At 37.6% G+C, this 27,271-nt stretch overlaps 1 protein-coding gene across 1 annotated transcript; it reads right to left on the reverse strand.

The window, feature by feature from the left end:
• Window positions 1-673: 673 nt before the first annotated feature.
• Window positions 674-27,271, reverse strand: LOC139718894 (4-hydroxyphenylpyruvate dioxygenase-like). The gene is made up of 13 exons (XM_071630345.1): window positions 27,229-27,271; window positions 27,107-27,133; window positions 26,873-26,935; window positions 18,755-18,859; window positions 18,231-18,282; window positions 17,016-17,098; window positions 14,489-14,578; window positions 13,378-13,481; window positions 8,375-8,452; window positions 7,268-7,430; window positions 6,701-6,889; window positions 5,884-6,006; window positions 674-3,844 (listed from the first exon to the last, which is right to left on the reverse strand). The coding sequence occupies exons 1-13, from the start codon at window positions 27,229-27,231 to the stop codon at window positions 3,770-3,772; spliced, it is 1,155 nt and encodes a 384-aa protein (XP_071486446.1). The 5' UTR covers window positions 27,232-27,271; the 3' UTR covers window positions 674-3,769.

Below are 27,271 nucleotides of genomic sequence, written 5' to 3' on the forward strand. Positions count from 1 at the left end.
TACACTGCACACATAATACAGTCACAGATATCCCCAGGCAGATCTGATACCATATAATAAAACGGCCATCACACAAACACACACACACACACACACACACACAATGTGCATGCACTGACCAGTAATCAGTTATGCATTAGTCTGGTTTCCAGACCCTTTAACAACTGAAGTACCTTCCACAAAATGTACCCTTCATCACCTTTGCCAAAGACACAGCATCTCGGACCATCCAGCTCACAGGCAGATAGCAGAGACTCCAACCCCAAGCACCTTCTAATCTGGAGATTCTCCAGCCCGAAACCCCTAGCAAACGGGAAACTCCAAGTTGATGTGTGCGAAGCGCGAAGTTCCTAGAGTTCTAGATGTTCTCTGGTGCTATCTAAGGCTTATTTTTTCAACATAAGATAGCAATAAGTAAGAAATCCTTTCCACCGGGAGACGCAGAGCCAGGGCGGGAGAAATCAAATCTCAAACGGGAGAACGGGAGATTTTGCAAAAATGGGCTTTCGGCGGGAGATCTCCCGTTGAAAACGGGAGAGTTGGAGTCTCTGAGATAGTCTTCATGCCAGACTAGGATTGCATTGATCTTTCATTTGAAATGTAGCGATATCAAGTAACCTGGCTCCATGTATATCACACAAAAACAGATATCTTTCTCAAGAACATGAACTTTATTGGTTACTTCAATCTCTATGTGTTCACACAGATTTTTATTCCCACATAACCTGGACCATCCAGGACAAAAGAGAAACTTTTCGCCAATCTGCACTCATTACAAGTGGCTAAACTGAGGGGCATGTAATACTGTAATGCTCAGGAAGATGGTCACACTATAGTCACACTACATTATAAGCAAACAACAAACTCAAATACATCCCAGAGACATTGCATTTGACCCAAGCCACATATCAAATAAGAACAGGAAGAACAATAGTTGATTAAGTCAGAAAAATCCCATGTGATCTGACCACTTCTACCTACAAAGGGTAGCTCACACTACATTAATTATCCTTGTCATGATACCCAAGTGGCTAACCAACAAAATAAAAACCTCTGATGAAGAGTCCTAGGTGCTTATAAATGACTTCATACAAGATTTGCAACAAGTTAACACCTAAACAAAATTTCCCTGTCACCCAATCAAGCATACTAGCTCACTGATGCTCTTACACTACCATTTGTGTCAAGAAACCTTAATACATCTGTGCTAGATGCTAAGTATTGGCAAAATATTGTAAAACAGATAGGGATTCACTTAATTACCCAGCCACTTTCAAAAACTTCAATACAATTCTTCAGGGCAGCTAGAGACTGTTGAAAATTTTTTCGTAGAATATGATGCTCCCTAATAACACACAAGTTCAATCCTTGCCACCAAAAAATATCAAAGTGTTAAACACCAAGAAATATTCAGATGGACCTAAAAAATGCTTGGCTAGATGGGATCTCTTCACAGATGTAGTGCCACATTTTTCGATAACTGTATTTCCTATCAGAATATCATGTCCCACCCCCGAAACAGAGTCATCGGGAATTTAGTTGATTTAACATTACATAAATATCTTACAGTACTGACTTTGGTGATTTTTAAAAGCAGGAATCATTTCAAGGAAAATTAAGGTTGAAACTGGACCAAAATGGGCAGGTTGGCACTTTCTTTGGCATGGCAAACATTGAGTGACATGATTTGCTTTCTTCCATCCAATCAGGGTTCAAACATGACACTAAAGTCAATCCTACAGATGATGCCTCATTTTTGGCCCAAAAGAATACATGACACCATAGAGCCAAACACTCTGATAACAGAACATTTAAGAAGCAGAGAAAACAAGGGGTAACCATTCAGAAAGAAATGTGAAAGATAGAATGACTGAATGCCTTACTTGTTATTACACAGCAGATTGATGAGACAGTAAGCTGATATTGCAGAATGTCACAACACAACACATGAAGTGGAAATAACTTGAGGGCACAGCTTTAAAGTTTATGCCAGACCAAGGGGGTGTGCCTCTTTGTTTCAGCCTGAGGGAAATCAACACTAAAGTTGCCAATTACAGAAAGAGGTGATATTTTACTTGGAATATATGCGGAGAAAACTAAAGAATTACTAAGAAAGTATGTGTACAGGACTTGTTGCCTTATCAAAAGACAGAAATCTCCTTACCAAGGGGGAAAAAAATGCCCATAAACAGCACACAAAAAACAACTTTCTCTTGTTTTGCTTTGTCTGCAACGAATCTCAAAAGGCAAGCTAGTCAGCCATTAACTAAAAAATGAAATTATGCAAAATAAAATAAAATAAAATTAAATAAAATAAAGATATATGACTTAGAATGAGATAAAGAACTACTGATAACAATTTTTCTTGTATTTCAGTAACAGGCTAAGTTCACTGGGCTAAAAATATTAACAAATGTGCAGTTTTGAACGCAAATGTATGAACAATCAATGTTCTCAAACACTTCTGAATACATGTGGAAGAAGCCGAAGAAGGAGAATAATTATATTGCAAAACACTACAACAGCAAAAACTCATAAACTGTAAACTTGTACATGATGCAATGCAGAGATTACTGGTACTATATAGTAGATTGTTCTATTCAGTGGCAAACACTACTGTGAGGGAGACAGATCATTTCCACACACAGCAAATATTGGGTGCACAAAATGACCAAGAAATTACACGTCATAATTAAACAAGACCTTTATGTTCTAACCTCTTCATTCTAAGATTATAATTACTTGATTTTGATTTGCATGTGAAACCAACGTCATAATATGCGTATGCTGTCTGCTTATTACGATAACATGCTGTTCCAGTTTAATCTGTACAGTACTTAATTTGTTTCATAATGCCTACTGAGTGGTATGGGAGGGCACTAGAATTATTCTACACATCATTACATGCTTATTGCTCTTTGCCCAGACCATACAGAAGTGAATCAATTGTGAATACCACACAGGAGAAATTGACCAGAATTCTGAATAATCCTTACTAATCATTCCTGGTCATTCTTTGAGAAACTACCTGCAAGTAGACTGGTGCCAGTTTCTAACTATGAGTACTGCTGTACCAGTCTTCAACATAGTTTGAAAAACTTGCATGTGTCACAAAGAGAGTCAGTTTCAAACAAAGAGAGCAGTGGCATATAATGAATGCAACAACTTACAACTGGTACAACCATGCATGCATTCTATGTTTCATGACGCAGCTGCTAATCATCAGCCTTCAGGTTCTAGGAACCCTCAGACAGATAACCATTGATCAGTTGGAGAGATCAGACACAAAGTTCACTTGAGTGAACCAGCCATGAAAATGAGGGGAAATAAAATACACTCTTTAAAGTTAACATTGATAACTCTTTCCATGAATATGTACACATATGACCATAATATATACCCATTAAAATCTCTGCGGCATTTCATGCACTTGGCCTATTGAGGCACATTGAGAGCTGCTAAACATGTCTTATGATTGTGCACACACACACCCACACACAGGCAGACACATATACATACACACACACACACACACACACTAAATGGGATTTAATGATACAGCCAATCAGAGTGTGGCAGCCATTAATGAAGCTAAGCACCCAAAAGTGAGAGGGGAAGAGGTGAAGAACAAAATGGAAGGTGAAACGGGAGAGCACAGTAATATCATGCTGTGTGTAGTGCCATGACAACACCTCACGCCACCATCTCGCTGTGATGACAGAGGTGTTGGAGATTGGCATCCCTCGGCTGGTTGGGGGCGCCCTTCTCCCTACAGGTTGCCTCTCTCATCTTGGTCTTGTTCGATGGCTTCAAACAGGGACTTGAAGTTCCCAGCACCAAATCCCTAGCATTGGAAACACAGCCAGATTCATAAAACAACATTAACACAGAATATTACAGAATTTATGCATCCCCCAACCTTCACGGAAGAAAAAATCTACCTGGATATACAGCTGTAACAAAATGGTAGAAATTCACAAGGGTGGAGAAACCTATTTCTGGGATTGTGCAAATTTCCATACATGTAGGAATTCATACAATACATACTGCACAGCAACAGACATCCTATACTGATTGCACATTGACACATTGACATCCATGGACTAAATTGGAACCACGGACTTGATTTAAACTGCATCTGTGAAGTCGCACTAATAATCGCTGCTGCAGCTTGAGCAGAGTAATGATAGGGGAAATCAAATTTGTGATAAAATAGAAATCATTCTCATATAAAAAATGTATGTTAAAGGGTTCGTATAGTTTTGGTTGAGACCTAATTTCAGGTTTCTAACATTTTTTGGTGAGATAATGAGAAACCTCTTATGAAATATGAAAGAGCATGTAATTCTATGAGGAATTCAACGTTTATTTGATGAAAATCAGTTTTGAAATGGCTGATATATCCCAAAAAGAGTGATTGTAATAAAGTGTGGGACCCACACTTTATTACGACTGCTTTGTTTTACTTTGTTTTTGGATGTTTCAGTCATTCCAAACCCGATTTTCATCAAATAAACTTTGAATTCCTCTTTAAATGGTATGCTCTGTACTATATCATAAGTGTGTTCTTGGTATCTCGCAATAAGTTAAAAGCCCAATTCTCATCTCCACCAATACTGTACAATCCCTTTAAAAACAACAACAACAACAAAACACTGCACAAAGAGTAGTGTCTGTGACAGAATGAAGTTATAAAAGATGAAACATTCATGACAAAAGAGTCAAATTTTGCTCAATGTCTGATGTGCTTAAACTGAAATTTTGTTCCTTGTTCTCACTGTCGACATAAAAATCAGACCATTTACAAAATGAAAATAAAATGGAACTTAAAAGTTTGACAAGTTACCACAAAAAAAAAACATCTTCAGTTGCAACTACATACTGTAAAACGAGGAATGTTCACATGCATTTTAATTTTGTGGATTTTGCGAGCGCCAACATTCACGAAATTAAATTGCAAGCGAAAGTTCTTGCCTACACAATATGCATTGGATGCCAGTGGCAATTCACGAAAATTTCATGCCGCGAGAAAGACTGTCGGCTCCAATTTGCGAAATTTTCATGCCGCGAATATATCGTGCTTTACAGTACAATATCTACTTTTCATATGCCAATCTGGAAGAAATCATCGTGTGAAAATACATTGAAATTTGAACATTTGTTAAGTTTCTTTGTGTTTGTCTAATTTCATTAAACTTAATCAATCCATACTATTAATTTTAGTTTGCTCTACAAGGTAATCTTGAACAAGGAGTGGTATCTCACTTGATTTTCTCGTTTACCTGCTGCTAATTAGTCAATACTAGACCTTTCTTCTAGGTTGAGTTGGAATGACTAATTTCTTTTGATGGACATACTTTGTTGTGACAGGTTTCATTTCCTTCTTTTTTCTGCAGACAATATCACTGCAACTGATTGACTATTTGCCCTTCATGAATGCAAATAAATCTGTAAATCAGTTGCACTAGAAAAAAAAACAACAACACGACAGATGAATCATTAATTTGATTATCATTGCAGTCTGATGCAGAGCAGAGCTCAACAGAGCTCAATCCATTGTAGACTCCCAGCACACAGACATTGGGGTTAGACCACGGATCTCCATAGGAGGTATCCAGATAGCTCATTGGCCAATTGCTTTGAAGCAACTGCGCCACCATCTTACCACGAACATCGTCCATTCATACGTGTACAGAGCTCACGACATCAAATGATCTTGATCATTGTCTCTGTCGGAAAATGTGTGCAAAGTCTCCACAGAGTGTGCCTGACAAGATGGCGGCGGGGCAGGTTCACTGCTATGTACAGCATGAATGGGCCAATGAGATATCCAGATACCCCCTATAGAGCTCAGTGGGTATAGAAGACAGGGCTCGTTATTACCTGATGGTTCTTGCGCTGGATCACTTCCAGGAAGACAGTGGGACGATCCTGGACAGGTTTGGTGAAGATCTGGAGTAGGTAGCCATTGTCATCATAGTCCACCAGAATGTGCAGCTTTTGCAGCTGTGTGTATGTGTGTGTGGGGGAGACAATCAAAAGTTTATAATGACGACAATGATAATAATGATTTCAAGAATAGAAGGTAATATACTGATGTTTAAACAGCACATTTCTTAAACACTGATCACTGTTTACCATAATGATTGTCATAACCTCGAAAAACAAAAACAAATCCCCTGACATTTTAACACTGTTTCTTTTTTAAAATAGGCACTGATAAAGATGAGCAGAGTTCCTATAACAATGTATCCTACACCATGTGTCCATAAAATAAGAAACTGCATTCACTCACCAGCCTTTGTTTCTAAATGTGGTATCTGTAGCACATGTTCATTGGCATCCATGGCATAGAGCAATTCATAATTACCAGTAGTACAAGCAGCATGGTGAACACAGCATGGTGTAACACAGCATGGTGTAACACAGCATGGTGTACATAGCAAGGTGTACAAAGCATGGTGTAAACAGAGTGGTGTACACAGCATGGTGTACATAGCATGGTGTACAAAGCATGGTGTAAACAGCATGGGGTACACAGCATGGTGTAACCAGCATGGTGTACACAGCATGGTGTAGAAAGTACAAGTGTATGGTATACACAGCATGGTGTATACAGCATGGTATGCAAAGCACTGGTCAGATCCACTGCTGTGTATGCTACTTAAAGAGAAACCCCCTACAGCTGTGAGCAACTCACCACATCCAGGCTTTCAGTAACTTGGACCTTGGAGGACTTGAGCCGTTCCCTCAGGTTGGTGTAGTAGGTGTTGGGGATGGTGAGGAACTGCATCCCACGCTCCTTCAGCGCCTTGATGGCATTGATGATGTCTGATGTGTGCAGGGCAATGTGCTGCACTCCAGCCGTGCCGTAATAGTCCACGTATTCCTGGTAGGGCAAACCAAGATTCATTTCATCACACATGAACATTTGTATGCAAGTAAAATCCACCTTGCAAAAATTGGTCAAACCTACTCTGTATATATGGCATACGGTGGATCCTCCAAATTCAGGAGATGCGGCAGAGTTAAAAAAATGAAACCAAACTGAAATATTTATGTCAGCTTGTCCGATTGGGATTTGACGCAGGATCTTTTTGTGTTTGCGGCAGTCATACCACTGACTGTTTTTAAGATCACTATCCTTGTTATGTCAAGGGAAAGGGGTTAGGGTAAATGATCACATTATGTAACAATGAGAAACTGCAGAGAGTGAGGTATAAGGACAAACTTGAGAGCGGAAAAGAGTGGCTGGCAAGAATTTTACCTGTATCTGGCTCTTGCGTTTGCCATTGGCTGGTTCGTTGATCGGCAACTTGATGGTCTCTTCAAAGTTTGTGACGACGACTGATCTGAGGGCACTGTACGATGTGTGGATCTGGGAATCGTCCACGGACCAAAATCGATGGAACATCAGGTTCTGCACATACCTGAAAGAGGTTAGAGACATTGTGTGAAAAATAATTCTGATAGTATTACCTCACTTGTCCTTAAAAGTGTATTCACTGTTAGTGATGCTCTTCAAGATGGCTCTGAAATTTTTATGGCACAAGCATTGTCTGGAAGTCACGTTTAATATCTGTGTGAAGATCATCATAGTGAGTAAATAAGGTTTGGTCCAAGAACGCTAGCACCGAGTTGGATTTGAACTCATGACCTGCTGTATGTTAAATCTAGAGCCTTGTCAACTAAACCACAGTACTCCCACCAAAGAAAACATGCAACGGAATACATGAGTTCAATTATTCTGACCGAGGGAAAAGGATTTTGAAATGTTCTTGTTCATTTGGGAGGTTGTTGCCATCACACACGTTTCCAATCAGAAGGCAATCCTACATTACCCCAGGTTTACACAATGATTACTAGTGCATTTATTATGTGCACCATTAAAAAAGTTTGCAAAACAGTACAAGCACAATCATAATGAAAATCCTACAATGGAAGAAACTTTTTTCCCACCATAGCACCACATATTTGCTTGACTTTGGCAGTTTTTTCATCATTTCATCATTTCATTATTGAATTTATTTATTCATTTATCTATTTATTTATTTATTTATTTATTTATTTATTTATTTATTTATTTATTTATTTATTTATTTATTTGTTTATTTATTTATTTATTTATGTATGTATGTATGTATGTATGTATGTATGTATGTATTTATTTATTTATTTATCTATCTTATTTATTCATTCTACTTTTTACAGTGTATCTATTTACTTATTCATTCATTCATTCATTTATCTATTTATCTGTTTATCTATCTATCAGTCTATCTATATGTCTATCTATCTATCTATCTATCTATCTATCTAATTATATATCTTATTCATTCATGTATTTTTTTTTTTGTGTGGTTTGGCAGCTTACCAGTCAACGACATTGTCCATCTCCAGGTCAGGCTGGTTGCCAACGATGTGATCGATGCATTCGATGTTAGAGGCAGGACTGAAAGAGAGTGACAGAGACTAGTGATAAACCCATCACTACAGGCTGACCTTTGACCTGGCACTCAAAAAGTACTACAGCTTCCCTCTGCAAATATGTCAACATATCACCATTCTATTCCAATATTCAAGTCTCCCTCTATCACTGCCACGCGTGTTGTCTCTGGCTGAAATGCTCGAGCAGTAAAGTTCTGCATGAAATTGCCAGTGTGACCATCATCCTGCTTGGTACTGCCATTCACTGAGTGACATTCCGATGTTACCTTAAAGGTACTGTTTACCTTTGAGAGCAGTGATTTAAAATTTTTTCAAGATATTACATTTGATGCATCTTTGTGTAGGTCTGTTGTATCACAAAACATCCTACCATATAAAATTTTTTCAATTTAAGCTTAAAATATAAGGAGATATTATTTTTCTCAATAAACCGTAACTGTAGACGGTTTTGTCTGGAAACACTTTTATTCTAATTATTGTTCACATTTTGTGTATTTAACAATACTTAACAACGATTATAAGGATTCAAATTTTTACAGTGGTTGTTTCTATCCATAACTCACATTTTAGAACTATTTTAAAGCACTAATGCTGGGTTTTTGTTTCATCTGCAAATGGTGAATTATGCCTTTATCCGTGGTTACCTGGTACATTTGTTTAACTGCTTTTGTTTTGGTTAAAGGCATATATCTTCCCACAGCTGCAAATAATCATTGCCAAGTGGTGTCTATTTTCGTTTGCGTGGCCATGTTTGAAGTTTTCAGTTTGTCTGATTCATGTAACAGTCTAAATGTGTGGCTGGTGTGGTGTAAAAACTGTGACAGATTATGTGTTTGTAAAGTGTGAAAATAACAATGCTGAATTAATGTCTACATAATGAAGGACTACATCACTATCGCCCTGCAGTTTCAGTGGTCTCACTTCATTCCTGATTGCATCAACTGGCGATAAATTATCATTTCTTTCTTCCCATGAGTTGATAGACAGACAGGATATTTTCAAGCCCAAAGGCCCACACCTACATATTTGCATTTGTGATACTGAACGTTAAGAACAGTGGATAAGAATACACGGTTCATGGATTTATATCCTTAGTAAGGTCCATACAAAGCATTTATGACTACTTTTGTAGTGCATACGGGAGAGCATACTTATTCCAGATTAGTTGACTTTACATGTATGTTTAGACTTTACACTGGTATTAAACATCAGGCCATGATTGCACAAAGGCAGTTTAGAAAGGGGGAAAAAAAATGATACCAGCACATTTGTGCTGTCTCGCTGACAGTATGCTATAAAAGCCATTATGTGGTGGAGAGTTCGCTCATAAAATACCCTTTTGAATATTATGATGCTTGAATCTATCTCTGCACATATGTTGAGAAAATGAACAGTTTGCAGTCATGCGCGACATGGCACTCAGGGTCATACAGCAGTCACCTGCTGTGATTATCAAGCCACTAAACTGACCGTAAGCTGCCCTTGCCAGTTCAGTTGTTGCATACAGTATAATGTGAGAGATGGCTTCCACGGTCTCCACTGCCTCCTATGCCGTGTATAGATCATGCATGCATTCCAGGGAGAGCCTACCACAAGGAAAAACTCTGTATTCCAGTGGGTTTTTCTGGTTTGTTTTGTTTTGTTTTGTTTTGTTTTTTCTTCTTCTTCTTCTCCTTCTTCTTCTCCTTCTTCTTATTACCTCCACTAAGGGAGGAGGTTATGTTTTTGTTACCGTCGGTTTGTGTGTGTGTTCGTTAGTTAGTTTGTCTGTGTGCAAAATAACTCAAAAAGTAGTTAATGGATTGGGATGAAACTTGCAGGAAAGGTTGAGAATCACACAAGTAACAAACGATTAACTTTTGGTAGTGATCCAAGAATTTTGGGGGAATTTATGAAGGATTTTTGATATTTTGGCAGGTAGGGTCAATGAACTTGGGAGTTCAGGCTGCGCGTATTTGAGGTTTGCCTGCGCGCACTAAAGTGCCTGCTCTAGTTTCTGCTGGGGTGAGGCGCGCTGTGCAGCTGAGGGTTTATGACGTAACAAAGGCTTCTATATTGGGAAATCAGGCAACTTTCAGCACACAATGCTATAAGTACGTATGGGTGGAAATCACTGATATCTCTATGGAAGAACAAGATCCGTGGTGAAAATGATTTGCATGCTTGGCACAGGTCTGCGCTCTCAGAGTGCTTTTCTAGTTATTATCATTTTCATTATTATTATTATTATTTTAATATTATTATCATTATCATTATTATTCTATCTGCACTTACCTCTTAACCCAAGTGCACACATATAAAAGATGCAAAGTATTTATGTAAAACTAGAAAAGCACTAGGACAGCACGGACCTCCGCTACGCCAGCAACTCATTTCCACCCGGTACCTTACTTACACACTTACAATTCCCCAAAATAGAAGCCTTTTATTCACATCATTGCTAGGCGCTTGCCGAGCAGAGCACGTACTTTAGTGTGCACATGTAAACCTCCAGTGCACACAGCTCGAGCCCAAAGTTCGTTGACCTTATATGACAAAAGATGAAAAATTCTTCAAAAATCCATAAAAATTCCTGGATCATTACCAAAATTGAATGAGGTGTTCCTTGTGTCAATATTGACTTTTCATGAGAGTTTCATTTTAATCCGTTCACAACTTTTTGACTGATTTTGCAAACAGGCAAACCAACGCCAGTGATCACATAACCTCCTCCTTCTTTGGTGGAGGTGAATATGTCTGCTTTTGTTCTAGAGCAAGTTTAATGTATATGATTCGTGTATTCTTATATTCTATGTGTATGTATAGGTGGTACAGTAATACTTCTATGTACCTGGGGATTAATATCTTCTCAACTGAACAGTTTCAACAGACTTTGTTTAAATTTCTTCACCAACTCAAAACAATTTCACTGCATTTTGTTTCTTCTGATTGTACATGGAAATCATATATGAAGTTTATAGTCCAATGGCCAACACCTGGTAACAACCATTCATAGCATGAATGTTATGAGTCAAATGCAACAGATCTATGGCAGTTTGAGGAAGAATTGGGGGAAAAATCATGATAAAGGTTGTGACTATTTCACAATCCCAAAGTTATCTACCATGGTATTTACTACATGTATTTACCAAAATGGAGCTGTTTTGGTCATGTGACTATGTAGCACTTATCTAAATATATTGTTTAAATGAGTCCAATAAGAGTAAACTTTCATTGATGCCCCTGCTGAAAATACCTTGAGGATATCATGTTATCGAGATGCACATTCCAAACATTACGAGAAGTCAAATCCTTTGCACAGTTTCATACTTGAGCAAACACTATTCAGCAGTTGCTGAGGTAGGGCTTTTTGTGTGTGTGTGTGTGTGTGATTGTTTTCTTTTGAGTGTGCAAAAGACCCAAGATTTTCTACATACCTGGTAAGCCCAAAAATTTTCTACCAAAGCCCCAACATAGTTGTGGTCATGAGACAAAGAGGACTATAAAACCAGGGGGGTGGGAAGAGAACCACCTCCCTGATAAAACTATCACAGACTGCCAGCAAAATGATAGTAGTAATGAAAAGATGCATAAAATGGCAATACACAATGAAACTATTTCAACTGTACAGCTGCTTAATTTCACATGTCTTGTCATGAATATCGCAGAGAGATTGATTATATGTCATACGCAGGTTACCCTGTTCCCCTTACATATATGTAAGGTGGGTCACTGTATTGACAATAATCCTGCATATACCAGCATTCTATCCATTCTGAAAGAAAAAAAATACTGGTATGTACCAGTCACTTTCCCAAACAGTAATGGCAGACATTGAAGTAAGAGTAGGGAATTCCAAGTCATCCAAGCAATACATTTACTGCTTTGTGTCTGTGCATACTGTGTGTGAGTGTGTGTTTGTTTGTGTGTGTGTGTAGGTGTGTCTCCCCCCCCCCCCCCCCCCCCCGTTATGATATGCATGACAACCTACACGTAGGCTACTTGCTATTCTCAAGTAGTAATTATAATTCAACAATATTCATAGAGGTATGCATTTTCCCACATGTCCTTGCTGTTTAAGGCCCTGTCATACAGGTGTGAATGCCAAACGAATGCAAAAACGAATTCAAAAATTTGAGGATATATTGCATCCATCGCTAATACTAGAATGTCAGGAATTTCATGAATTTTAATACTAGAATAGTTCTTAGCAAGTTTTATGTTCTTTATATTCGTTCGCTATTCATAGGGATTTGCACAGATACGAAGGAGCCAATTTTTAATTTTGAACAAGTCCAAAATCTCCACTGTATCTCCGTGAATCCCTATGAATAGCTAATGAATACAAAGAATGTTAAACATGTTACAAACTATTCTAGTATTAGCAACGGATGTGAAAAGTATCTTCATATTTTCTGAATTCTTTGGGCATTCATTGGGCATTCGCTCTAGCGTGATGGGACCTTTACAAAATGTTTGCAGAGCTTAACCAAAATACAATGTATGCATCAGCAGCCCACGCCACATGATGATCCACAGATACACTCAAACTCTCATACACACAATACACACACAAATACACATGTATGCACACAAATTCTCAGACACTTTTGGTTCTGATGCCTGTCATTAGGATCTGATACATAGGAAGAGTTTCATGGTAAAATGGGCTAAGCACCATTTTCAAACATTTCAAAGTGTGGCCATCTTCAGATAGAACAAAATAGAACTGTTCCAATGAAACCTCACTTGTAACATACAGTGTAACAAGGCATATTCTACAAGTTATGATTAAAAATATCCCATATCATTTGATTATTTTCTTTGTGTTTTAGCAGCCATAATCACAGACATCTCAACTTAACAAGAATGGAGTTAGCTTGTTTTGCATTAAAACTCTTCATATCTACAAATGTATCCAAAAACTAAAACAGAGTGACAGATACTCACAGTGTTTTTAGCAGAGGGTCTTGGTATAGAGGCTGCTTATAACCAGGCAGAAAGAGGCCATTGAAACCCTTTCTCTCTATGAAAGTGTGCACTGTCTCCCCATACTGTCGAGATAAGGTATAAATATGGGGGGGGGGGGGGGAATGGCAAAGTCAGTCGCATTCGCCAAAATGAGATGCAAACATAGACATGAAATAGGATGGATGTATTAAAGGCATCATATAGTAGGACAATGGCCTCCCAGTGGCTCGACACTTGAAGACACTCAACACCAAACAAAATATCCATATTCTCCCCTGAGAAAATATTTGATATCAATAACAAAACTCCTTACTTGTGAATTCATTTGTTTTGATGTGGGTTAGTTGATTTCAACTCACTACTTATCAAGATGTACATAAGGAAAGATATCATACCCCACATAAAATACTGCAAAACTAGGAATGTTCGTGTGCATTTTAATTTCGCGAGTGTCAAGATTCGCGAAATTAAAATGCACACAAAAGTTCTTGTCTACACTATATGCACTGAATGCCAGTGGCTGTTCACGAAAATTTCATGCCGCATAAAGGGCCGTCGGCTCCGAATAGCTGACCCTCATTGTACAAGCCTTAGAATAATCTCACCTAATCATGTCATTTCAATATTTAAGACACAGCTAACAAAATAGATAAACATAAAAAATAAATGAATCGGTATCCATCTCAATTGCACTGGCACTTTAAAACCTTTAACAGAGAGAAGGTAGTCACGGTACGCGACTGCAAAGCTCACAGGCATTCTTTAATTTGAATAATTTCTTGACCAGTATTCACTGCATGCTGTAAGGATTAAAACCAGTACTGGCTGTCAGGGGGTAGCTTGCTGGTCCAGTGGATAAGACGCCTGTCCGGTGAGCAAGAAATTGTTGGTTCGCATGAAGTCCAAGTATGTTTGCCTATCTTTTTTTAAAAAATTATCATTATTATCTTGGCTACTACAGCTTTACTAAAATACTGATCAATTCAGTGTTGTTGATGGGTTTTTTTTATGTTGATGTAAGAGCACTTTGTCAATCAGTTATGACAAAACAACTCAATGCAATAATTTCATTAATTTGAATACATCTCACCGTGTTGATCTGGGCATACAAGACTGCTCCTGTCTCATCTTCCTCCTCCCAGGGTTCCTTGAGTACCTTTGCACCCCTCTCCTTGGCTTTCTACAGGGAAGCAGACAGGTGAACACAGTTTAGACTCACTGTCACAATGCAACAGCTGACAAAGCTTCAAGAGAACAGACTCCCTTCGAGGCAGCTTTTTCCAATGCCCCCTCCCCTCCCCAATGTTATGCTGCAACTTTATTGCCAAGTTTTTCACATATCTCACAATTTAACTGTTCTGAACCATGAGCTCAATCATATTGTCAATATCTGCATCAAAGTTAGCAGTGCCATGAAAACTCATTGAGGTTGCCCTCTATTCTCTGATCAAGCATCCTGGTCATATTTTGATGAGGTACATGTACATCTGAGAGGTGTTAAAATTTCTATCATGTCATGATAAAAATCCTTCAAAACATTCCTGGATTCAGACGACGATCCAGGTCAGAGGTTACTGCCAAAACCTAAACACTTGTGCCTTGGAAGATTTCCAACCTCTCCTATGAATGTTAAGTAAATCTGATTATAATATTTGCATGAAATTGCCAATAGATTTACATACAAACAGAGAAGCATTGGCAGAAAATAGAAAAAAATAAAAATCTCCATGGCAGAGGTACAAATGTAAATCCAGGAGTGAAGAAAGAAAGCAGAGACCAAAAGGAAACTTTCCACGGCTAAATAAACAACAGCAGACAGCCAAAGATAGCTGCTGGTAGATAACTACACAAATTTTTTGGAAGACAAATAAAGGCTTGTATTGTTAGATATTCACTGACAGCTGTAAGATAGCACCAGTCTCTTGAGAAAGAGTTCAGATGTTGCAGACTAAAAATTCACAGCAGTTAGAGCAGTGAAGTGTACACATAAAAATTCATCCACTGCAATTACAGTGTACAACTGTAAGTAACCTCTGTTACTGTATACGCTATAATTTTCGCGTATATAAATTTTCGCGAATTGCCGCTGTCACACATTTTCGCGAGTGGTTAAATTCGCGATTGGGGGACCAGAGAAAATATGAAGTGGCAAAGAAAGTGTGAATTTTCAACTTACTAGCAAATAAGAATGATATACACTGCATGAAAAAGACTTGCCAAACTCTGCGAACTAGTAAGTTAGAATTCAACATTTTTGAAGTGGTTAAGTCCATCGCGCTAGATTTCTGAAGAGTGGTCCCCTTGCGATAATGGATTGGCTCTCTACAGTATTCGTAAGTAGACGTGGACGTGCGTAAACAAGCTTAGCCAGTATGGTCTGTTCGGTAAGCCGTGACATGGTATACTAGTACTGAAATGTTCGTATCATCAAGGCAAGGGATTCATTTTGGAAGGTAATATTTTCGCGTGTTGTTAATTTCGCGAATAGCTCCCGACTCGCGAAATTCGCGAAAATAAAACCCCCGCGAAATACATAGCGTATACAGTAACTTACAACAGGTTAGAACCTTATGGTATTTAAGATAGCTCAATGAATTCTTGCCATAGATATGCACATTTGCATACATGTGAGCTAGTATGTGTGTATGTGTGTGTGTCAATGTTTGTTTGCCATTTGTTGATATTTGTTCACAATCATATGCAAACCGCATGATTTTTGGTGTGCATAGTACATACAATTGTACATGTATCATTCACTGCCATGCGATCGGTACTAAGAATGACATATTTACAAACTGTATGACAGAAAGGTACCAGTAATTCTGATACATAATTTATATCCCCCTTCTGTGCCATCAATATGATTGATCATACACATTTGTGTGATAATGGAAAGAAGTACTTTGATTAAGCAATAAATGCAGCTGCTTCCAAAATTACCTAAACACTGTAGTAAATACACTGTACTGCTTCAAGAGCTTTGATATTAACAGGTGGCAGACCATGGTGCATAAAGGGTCACATACTTAGACACTGAATGAAAGATTCGAGGGCAATTGCAATAAATCTGTGTAAAAAAAAAATTGACAAGAAGAGACGATTCCTTTTGTGATGAGATGCTGCAACCAAATGTACCCAAACACTCCCACACATGAACATACACTATCATACAGTACACCAAAGTTAAAGTGTAAGTTTGATAGGACATTTTACACAGTGCATCAAAATGGTATGAAAACTATACACAAACATTTGCTAGCTGACAACTTTTAACTCCAGCTTTTCTGCTGTGCTTTTGATCTTCTGAATGGTGATTCTATGTACACTATCTGGTACTGCAAACTTATCAAAGCAGTAAATTTATTCATCCCCTCTCTTAGCTTGAACAAATCAGTTGCTTCAACATGTATGGTAATACATGTAGGATACTAGTGTGCAATGCTGGTAATCATGCTGTGTATTTCCTTTACCCCACAGAGACAGAATCAACCTAAAGTGCCTAATCAAGTCAACCTAACAAAGCATAAAAAACTAAATCTAAAATGGTAAATCAAGCCACACTGTCATGAAAAAAAAGAAAGAAATAGACATGAGAAAAGCAACAAAAGTCCACATACTTCGACAATGGCAGCCAGATTTTCCACTTCAAAGGCAATATCCTTCACACCATCCCCATGGACCTGTAGATGACGACCCATCTCTGGTGGAAGAAAAAAAGCCACAACAGACTATCAATATTTTTCAGTATTGGATGATACACAAAGGAGGGATGGAGGGGGTACAAAGAGAGGCATAAAGCACAATTTATTTTCTTCCAAATGCATTTGATTTTTGTTTGTTTGTTTTTTTTTTAAATCACAGGTACTTTTCATGTAAAAGCACATAAATGGATGTTTGATTAGATAATTATGTTTTTCTCTTTTTCATTTTTTTTTTTTAAAATCTAAGTCATTTTGAGGTAATTCAAATTCCTATTGGTGTATTGGCTTGGTAATTGTAAAATAAAGCAAATGTCCACAAAATTAGTATGATCCAAACAGGATGTTTAACATACTTTTGTAGTATAAACCTTTGTTTGTCATATGTCTATTGAACTTTGATAAAGAAAATGATATTCGTCGGCTGAGAATGATAAGGGCGTTAAGTTGCAACTAAACCCATAGTGTTCACGACCACTTAACGCCCTTCTCATTCTCAACAGACGTATTTATCACTGACATAGGTACACACTGATACAAACAAGTTAAATACAAATGTACACTGCTTTGTGTGTACTTAAACATTCAGAATAATCTTGGGGTGTTGTAGTTTGAAAAAAATACTTGATGTAAACAAATGATTACATACACTGTAATACATAAATTGTACAAGAGCATTGCATCTGAAATCATGTGTTCAATGAACACTAGCACAATAAGCTGATATGATTTTTAACTTTTTTTTTGTGATCTCTAGTGTTTTTAATCTACTTAAAAACCACAGGTGTTTTGATAAAGGACATCCATACTATGAGGGTTTTTTGTTGTTTGTTGTTGTTTTTTTCAATGAGCTCTCATGCCTGATGCACAAGACATATAATATGCATATTCTTTCTTTCTCCCCCCCCCCCCCCCCCCCCATCCCTCTCTTTATCTCTCTATTTACCTTTCTATCTACAGTGTATATCTATCTATTGTATCTATCTCTATTGACAATGACAACAGCAGGGGGCAATACACAGACAATGATTACACTGAAGAGGCTACCCTGGGTAGCCAAGATTTTATCAAACACACCCACCCACACACCCCCACACACAGAGCAATATGAAAACAACAACTTTAAGTGTCTACCTTCAGAGACAGCTCCAGAGGGGTTGAGTGGAGAATGAAAGGCAAACATGGCCTGGTGTTGGAAGAAAAAGAGTAATTTTGTAAATGTGCCATCATCAAACTTTTCATTTCTGCTTTTGAGGACTTTTCTTGATCTTCTAATTCTTATTGCACATTATACAACCGATGTGCTTATAACTGCAGTTATCAGACAATCTTCAGCTAATCACTTTAAACATTTTCCTTTTAATCACAACAGCATCAAGTCGTGCTTAAAGATATAGAAGCAAATGAAAAACGAAATGTCTGAAGGCAATCAAATGTCTCTCCATTAACCTAACTGTCACATAAAGTAATTTCAAAAGGCTCTATGGATGATGAATTGCATGTTTTTCACTGAAGCAAGCCTCATGGCCTCTTTATCAAAATGAGGGATCCAGTGGTAATGGGTGGAACAAAGCAACTTTTATTATTATTATTTTTTTAATCCATAGATTTGCATCCATGCAAAGTGGCTTGGGAGCAAAAATCAGGTGCATCTGTACCTTTCCTTGACGCACAACATGAGTGCAGACTTCCCTACTCCCAGTCTGCAAGCCTCTGTAAGCATAGGGCTGGAAGCCCATTCGAACACAGTAGAACGTGGCCGCCTGTGGTGAGATCAGACACATAAGTCATATCAATAACCATAAACAGGAAGACTTGATATTTACTGGTAGTCATTAAATGGACTGAGCTTGTGAACCTAGAAATAAACCTTTGTGAACTTTAAAAAGAGCTCTGTAAGGCTTGAAGACACAGAGAGAGAGAGACAGATAGACAGAGAGGGAGAGAGAGAGAAATTTGGCTGGCTAATCTGCCCCTGGAAAATGAAGAACATTGCAAATTGATAAAGAAGACAATTATGTGATCACCAAAGTTTGCATCTAGAAACATCACCACTCTGGAAAGAATTTATGTTGCCTGCATTCATTATTTTGGCTGCAATATTTCTGTCAACATTCATCATTACAATTAATCATTCTGGCAAAACTTTGTCTCTGATATTCATCCCAGTTTCCTGTTGGCAATCAAATCAAACATTTTTTTTAAAGTTTGGTCTGGTTTTGTTTGTAGTTGTCATTTGTTTTCTGTTTTTTGTTTTGTTATGCTTTGTCTTTTAATGGTGGCTACCTACAGCTCACTATGTGAGTCATGCAAATTTACAAGCAATAAAGTCAGTTGGGAGTTACCATTACTCATGGTGCACATGCGTACAAGTGACCTCTCTTTTTCTCAGTTGGTTAGGCTCATCACTCGTTTGAAAAGCGAAATTATGCAGACACTGTAGGCTTGCCTGATGTAACAATCTATGGAATTCATCACTCATGTTCAAACAAAGGACAAAGGACATGGTCGATAAATTTACACTTGGGGAAGCATTATTTTGTGATTTTGCACTGAATGTATCAACAATCATTTTTTCTGTTAATATTGCCAATATACAACTTTAAATGTCAGATGGCTGTGCCAGCAAGCACCATATAAGGACTACTTGAATTTTTCAATCATTACATCATACTCATTAAGTTAAAAAAAAAAATCTAGTACATGTACATGATGTGTTGGTACAAGTGACCCTTTTTCTGCTCATGTGCCAAAGGGTCCCCCAAACTGGTATATGTTTACCTCCTCCCTAAAAAGGTTAAAACACACACACAAAAAAAAAATTAATCAAGTGCAGATCATTAAGACACAGACAATCTTTATTCCTTATCTGTAGGAACCTGTCTGAGGATCAGCTACTTAATAGAAAAGATACCACATATTGTATACAAGAGACAAGGTAGGCCTACTTTATTGTCTGTTTAAATGAATACATGTTATACAGGAATTCGCCCTCCACTGGCATAAAAAAGAAGAAGAAGAAAAAAACCCAATACATTGTACATACAATTATAATATACCGTATGTCCCCCCATATTTTATAACAGTACTCTCCACAATGATAACTTTAAAAATAGTGAATCAATTCAAACACAATTTCAGGGTATGAAACTATAACTCATTGCCCACATCTTACAGAAAACCCCATTCAATTTGCTTCAGTGGTAAAAGAGAAATGAGGGTTTTTGAACAGCATGTCGGGAATCCTTTCCCTCCAAGCTCTGTCTATGGTGTTTACACATGCAGTTCCAAGAGCATCCAAGTGCTAAACTGGGAAGAATCAGACTCATGACATGCTTTACAACAATCCACATTTCCTTGTAACCGCTTAACCAAATTGAATGGGGTTTTCTGCAAAATATATCTAAGATGTTTTAAGACCCTGAAGTAGCATTTAGACGGTTTGATCATATTGGGTGTTATCAACGCAAAATCCGATTGTAATTTTTTTTTAGATATACTGTATAATATATAAAAAACTGACAAAGGCATTGCAAAGACGGTGTCTTGATTAATATAAATACGAAATATCTATAAGTACTATAATGAATGGTTATAGCACACACACACACCCACACATGCACAGGCAAATATATTGTATAAACTAGATATATCGCTACGGCTACTGATATGCCTCCGCCATAATGCATGGTTCTCCTAATAGGTCTATAGTACAATGTCTTGACAATGTGTGATGACAGTTTCACACAAGTGGCAAAATATTAAAATGACAGGTTTGACACAAATGTGCTGAATGTTCACTTTCCTAGAACTAGGTTCAATTGGATGAATGATTAAAATGTCAGAGTGCAAGTATTTGGGGAACTGATGATTTTTACTTGACTTTTGACCCTTTTATAATAGTGGGGTGGCTTAGTGACAAATATACTGATAATCGTGACACGCCGGACAAAAGTGTCATTTTTTCCTCAGACATTTGTATATATATGAGGATCAAAATTAGGGGGTGCTCCAAGAAATCCGCTAACAGAAAAAATGAGAAAATGCCCTTAATTTGTACATAACAATAATGTCTGAATTCAAAGACTATACACAGGGCATTCGCCAGGTTTCTGTACAATGCAATGCAATGTACATGGTTGCTAGTCTTAAAATTCAGACCCATAATACGACATATTATGTGCATGTTTACAGTAATACTGGTTTTCCTCTGGTAACAGGTGGTTAGTCTGTGTTGCAGACCTGAAGGAGGTGTGTTGGAATAGTCCAGTTTTCTTAAGCACCTTTTCATTAAATAATTTGATATAATTTCTGGTAAAGGATCTTTTTAGTACTGTCTACCTCCTGTAGAGAAATGGCAAAGAGTGACATGTGACTCTGGCTCAGATACTTTAAATCTTGGGCAATGACTGAGCCAGGTGTAGGACTATGTCACAGCTCATTTTCTCTCCCAGAACTACTAGTTTACCAGTAGAAGAGCTGCATATTCCATTGAGAACTTAAGGTTTTGGGTATTGCCCTATTTCCTAACAAATTTAACCCGTTTCCTCCAAGATTGTGTGAATTCCATAGGTTTAGCGCAGGGATTACCTGGTTCCCGTAAGCAATTTTTATAGTCCGCACTTCCCCTCTCTATGTGTTTCTTATTTCTTATGGGGGTTATTCAAATGTTTAAAAAGGTTAAAAGTTTGTTTTCATTGATGAAGTTGAATTTAGACAATTTGAATATTTTTAAAAATATATTGATATTTGTAATTTCACTCATAAAGACTTAAAGCGGCTTGAATATTTTTGTTCTGATAGCTATGTATAGACATGTTATTAAAAAGTAAAAGCAATGTTTGATTGGTTCACATTATCCAAAGAGGGTGGGATGTAGTTGGCTGGTGAACAAAGTCTATGGGGAAGTTTAAAAAGTTGATAGAAATAAAACAAAATTGGCATAGAGCAGAATCTAAATCACAATATAATATGACAAAATTCCCGACCCCAAAGGCGGTTGATTCTATGATGCTTTATGTCAAAATACATTCCACCCAAAATACATGTGATTGTTAGGAGGAAAAAGTATAGTACATTAAAAACAATATAGTTCAACTAACCCTATTAGTCCAGCAGCATAATGAAATGATTGTTAAGTTTTATCGCATTGTCAATTGAAGATGATGTTACATAATGACAATTATCAAAGTCAGCTAGATCTACTAGTATATCAAGAAACCAAAAAGAAGGGGTGGGGTGGGGAGAGAAGAATGAAGTAAGTTATTAGTATCTGTAGTTTTGGTTTTCAGTATATTCATTTTGATTTCCTTAATTTCCGTTAGGTCATCATGGATTGGAGCATTTGTGTACTAGTAATCTGCCAGGAACAAACACAAGAAAAACTTAAAGTCCTATATATACACTTTTGGGAGAGTGACTTGAAAAAAATGTTCAGGATATCACATTTTATGCATAATATGTGTAGGTCTGGGGGCATTTCATGAAGCATTTTGTCCGACAAGTTGTCGGACAAATTTGCTCTCTGCCAATCAGATGCAAGGATTTCTGTAGTTTGTAACAGTTTGTCAGAAAAATATCTGACCAAACTACTTCATGAAATGCCCCCCCAGCTGTTGTATCACAAGACATCCTACCATATACAGTTTTTGCAATCAAAGCAAACATATAAAGAGATATCAGTATTTTTCTCATTAAAGCATAAATTCGGACGGTTTAGTCTGGAAACATGTTATCATAGAAATATTGTTCATATTTTGTGTTATTAACAATACTTAACATTGATTATACAGATTCATTTTTTTACAGAGGTTCTTTCTATCCGTAACTCACACTTAAGAATAATTTTCAAGCACTAATTTTGGGTTTTGGCCTGTAATTATCCACAAAAAGGAGGACTCAATGCATAAAAGGTGTATGCTTTATTTTTGGAAAATGTTGAGGAGATCAGGAAAATTATATATATTGATGTAGATTTTGGACCTGAAGGAGCAGTTGAAGCATTTTTAAGAAACAATGCCTTGTGGCATCGTTCTTATCATAAAAAATCAATAATGACAAACTCAAATGAAAAATGGAGGGGGGAAGAAAAGATGAACATAATGACATGAGACAGCTTGGTAAAGATTAAACGCTAAAATAGACAATGCAGCCTCTTTTCTCAGTTCATACTTATCCAGAGTGTGTGCTTTCTTTCCAGTACCGGTATTATTATTTAGATAGGTTAGGGGAATCCCTTTGAATTGTGTGATACATCATTTTAAAGCTTACAGTCTGCTCTTTCAGAATCTGTCCTTAAAGGACAAGTCCACCTTCATGCACACGTGGATTCAGTGAATACAACAATATTAGTAGGACACATCACAGAAAGCTTGGAAAAAATCGTACAATCCGTTCAAAAGATATGATTTTTTAAGGTATCTGCACAGTCGCGGCTGGATGAAAAGACTACCACAGTGTATGATGTCACATGCGCACATTCTAAGGAAAATAAAATGAGAATTTCACAAAACCATACTTTTTGAATAAAGTTCACATAGTTTCTTTGACTTGCTACTGACGTATGTCAAGGGTAATATTATTCCCCCTGCCTTCTGAAAGAGAAGTCGAGTATCCTTTTGTAAGCGAAAATAATTTATGTTGAATTTTCTTTATTCATTCTTTATATCGTTGTACACATGTGACATTACAAGGTATAGTAGTCTTCTCATCCAGCCTCGACTGCATGAGCAGAAACTTCAAAAATTCATAACTTTAGAACGGATTGTCCAATTTTCCTCAAACTCTCACTGATGTGTTCTACTATTGTTGCTGCATTCACTCAACCCACATGCTATAAAGGTGACAAATCTTTGTCTGGCGACTTTTTTGTTGATCAATTATACCAACCCTGATGGAAATCTCTCCAAATTCAAAATCCTTTAAGTTTAACCAAAATCTATAATTGAAGTAGTTGCCATGGCAACATACCACTTAACACTAATGAAAAGTATTTCAAACCTCTATACATCCCGTCGATCAGTTGTACCTATTCAAATGGAATCTCTTCCAAACTGGAAAATAGCCTCCTGTAACTAACTTCAATTAAAGACCCTAGTTTTGGGTTGCCATGGCAATGCACAAATCAACAATTATATTTGACCCCTGGTTTATACTCTTGGTACCTTCTATACAACGTTCATATCAAATTTTGTGAAAATTGAATCTTCCTACCTGGAGAAATAAACAAAAACATGATTTTTAGAAAAAGTTCATTGACCTTTGACCTTTGGAAAATTCACTCCAAATTCAATCAAAATATTTTACTTGTTCTCAATATTCTTCCTGCCAAGTTTTATCCAGATTGGATATTCCTGACCTGAGAAATAGCCAAAAAACCTATTTCACAAATAAAGGTCATTGACCTTTGACCTCTGACCTCCTTCCCAGCATCAATTTTCTTGGAGCACCCTATTTTTGGAGAAGGTACATCATGAAGTACCTTTGGTGAAAAAAATCATGCTTTTGTCCGCCGTGTCACGATAATTTCACTAAGCCACCCCACTATAAGTTTATGCATTGAGTAATTTTCAAGGTATTGAGAAAAAGTATAATTTCAGTATCAAATGGGAAAATAGCATTATCTAAACCTGGCCTTTGACCTTTGACCTCACAGTTCCAAAGAGAATCACTGTCAGGTTGAACATGCATAAATATGTAAGTTTCATGATGATACCTTCAGTTACTTTTGAGATATGGAGGAAAAAGTGCAATTTAGCACTTTTACTTGACCTTTTACCTTTTGACCTTTGACCTTTTGGCAAGAAACTTCCCCCAAAAAATATATTGGGTAATACATGCCATACATCAAGTTAAAAAAAAAAAAAAAACCTTCAGGCATATTGCATTTTAAAAAGTAGTGATATTTTGAGGAGTTGACCTTGACCTTTGACCCCCTTGACCTTTGACCCATGACCCCCAACTTCCCTAGATAATCACTGCCCATCGGTACAAGCATATATACTAAGTTCAATGAAGATACCTTGAACCATTTGCGAGATATGGAGAAAAACATCATGAAATTTCAAATTTTTTTTTCCACAAAATAACCTGTGACCTTTGACCTTTGACCCAGTGACCCTAAAATCCACACAAAGTATTATCCCCCAAGGATATACCCTCATACCAAGTTTGATGTAAAACCACCACACGGTTCTTGAGATATCGACAAAAACAAAACGGGATGGACGGACGACCCGAAAACATAATGCCTCCGGCCACTTCGTTGCGGAGGCATAAAAATTATACTCTGCTAGGTTTACCATTAGATGAATAGCAATACATGTACCTTCTTTTTCTAGGAAAGTGCTGCTTTTAAGTCTTACGATCTACATGTATGTGTCTGTGAACCAAAGGTCTGTATGCGAGTCTTTTGTTCACATCACCCAAATAAATACAGTTGTACATGTACATACACATGGATTTATATGATGTAAGGTAAAGCTCAGATCCCATTATTTGCATCACAGGTACAGGTAAATCACAGATGAGTTGGGCTGCAAATTTAACATGCGGAAATGGAGTGAACAGAGAGGCAGTGGTGCACATACGATAGCCTCAGTGTCAAATTGTGAAAACAACATCTTGCAAAAACATCTGTGACCTCTTACCATGTAATTCACAAAAATATCTGTGACCTCTTACCATGTAATTCACGAAAATATTTGTATGCAAAAATAACAGCTTTTATAGTTTATGACACTTCTGAACTGTGGGGCAAATGGCAGCAATTTCTCCTTGGCACGTTGTCACAGGTTCGTTTGTTCTTGGTTTTTCTATTTTTCTCTCCCTTTATTTGTCACTCCAAATGAGGGAATAGAGGAGAGATCAACCTAGAAATATCCACTGCCATGCAACTGAAGTGTACACCGTGTGTATCACCAAGGTTGTTAAACTATACCCTGATGGACCTGCATACCACAGGGAACACAAACACAAAAGAATGGGGGAAAAAAAGAAAAAATCAGCAACCTACTGCAAGATATCCTACATGAAATTACTGTCTGACGTCTGCAATCACTTGGTGATAATAATTTATGGCAATAATTTTGGTTCATACAGGTGTAGCTTACCAATTGGCAACACATGTATCGTTTTACTTTAAAATCAGTCATACCTGTTCACACCTGTCCATATTGCATAGAATAATTCTCTGCCCTGGCCCTAGTACTATTAGTACTAGTCCCGCTCTATATGGGCCTGGGCCCCTACATAGCTACATTGCTATAGAACAAGCTTAGTCTAGTCTAATTGTATGTGTAGCAACTGAGAAATAGACAGCTAGCTACTACTACTAGTACAGACAGGTACTGGGGTTAAGTACCTACTACGTACTAGTGCATGATGATGTGCGTGAAAAAGAAAAGTAAAATTTAACCATTTCAACACAAGACTTAGGCAAAAATCCCACTCTAAGCACTGCCCATTATGCAGTACAGTGATAAACCACACATGGGTCTTTGCCAAGCCCCCAGACACACCACCCATAGCGACCAATCAGCGCTGCGTACTTCCTGGGCCCCGTCACACTGTGGTGTCTACGTAGTATTACAGGATGGAGTTGCATTGCGTGCTCGCCGGTATGTACTGTGTGCGCTGTATGAGCAAACCACCATCGTACAACCCCTGTTTTTATGTACATTTGTATCGATATATCACAGACAAACGTGAGGGGTCTTGACTCTTGGGTGAAAATTACGTACGATCCGTATGTATGTTTATGATACAAAATCACTCACCTGTAGAGCATTTCCAACCCAGAAGCTCACGTGATGGAAAGCAACGAATCTGCCGGCATCCGGCTGTAACGAGAACCATGCAAAACGGTGAATTCAAGAAAAGGTTGGCTGTGTAGTGTTCTTCGTGTCAGCGGCGCAATACTACACTACACCGGTACAAAACATGCAGCACGACGAGAGAGAGAATGAACGAAAACGAAGCTCGGCGGGTAAAAGAATCTGTTATTAACTCACCTTGGGACCCTTGTTCTCGTAGGTAGTCTGTGAGGGAAAGAGAAGAAAGAAAAGTGTTATGAATACAGTATTCATCACTACTTCAAAAACACAGGAACCGGTGCAAAATGTCATTTATTTACCATTTCTTTCGCAGTACGTCAGCCACTGATTCCTCGGAGTCGA

The sequence above is a fragment of the Diadema antillarum genome, unplaced genomic scaffold (genome assembly GCF_040938485.1).
Source record: "Diadema antillarum isolate AM-2024a unplaced genomic scaffold, OU_Dant_1.0 scf00000008, whole genome shotgun sequence".
NCBI classification, from domain to species: Eukaryota; Metazoa; Echinodermata; class Echinoidea; order Diadematoida; family Diadematidae; genus Diadema; species Diadema antillarum.

Coding starts and splice junctions, on each gene's coding strand:
- LOC139718894 (XM_071630345.1), bottom strand. Junction 18,860..26,872: donor GGGTTGGAAATGCTCTACAG/GTGAGTGATTTT, acceptor ATCTCACCACAG/GCGGCCACGTTCTACTGTGT. Junction 7,431..8,374: donor ATGGACAATGTCGTTGACTG/GTAAGCTGCCAA, acceptor AACCTCTTTCAG/GTATGTGCAGAACCTGATGT.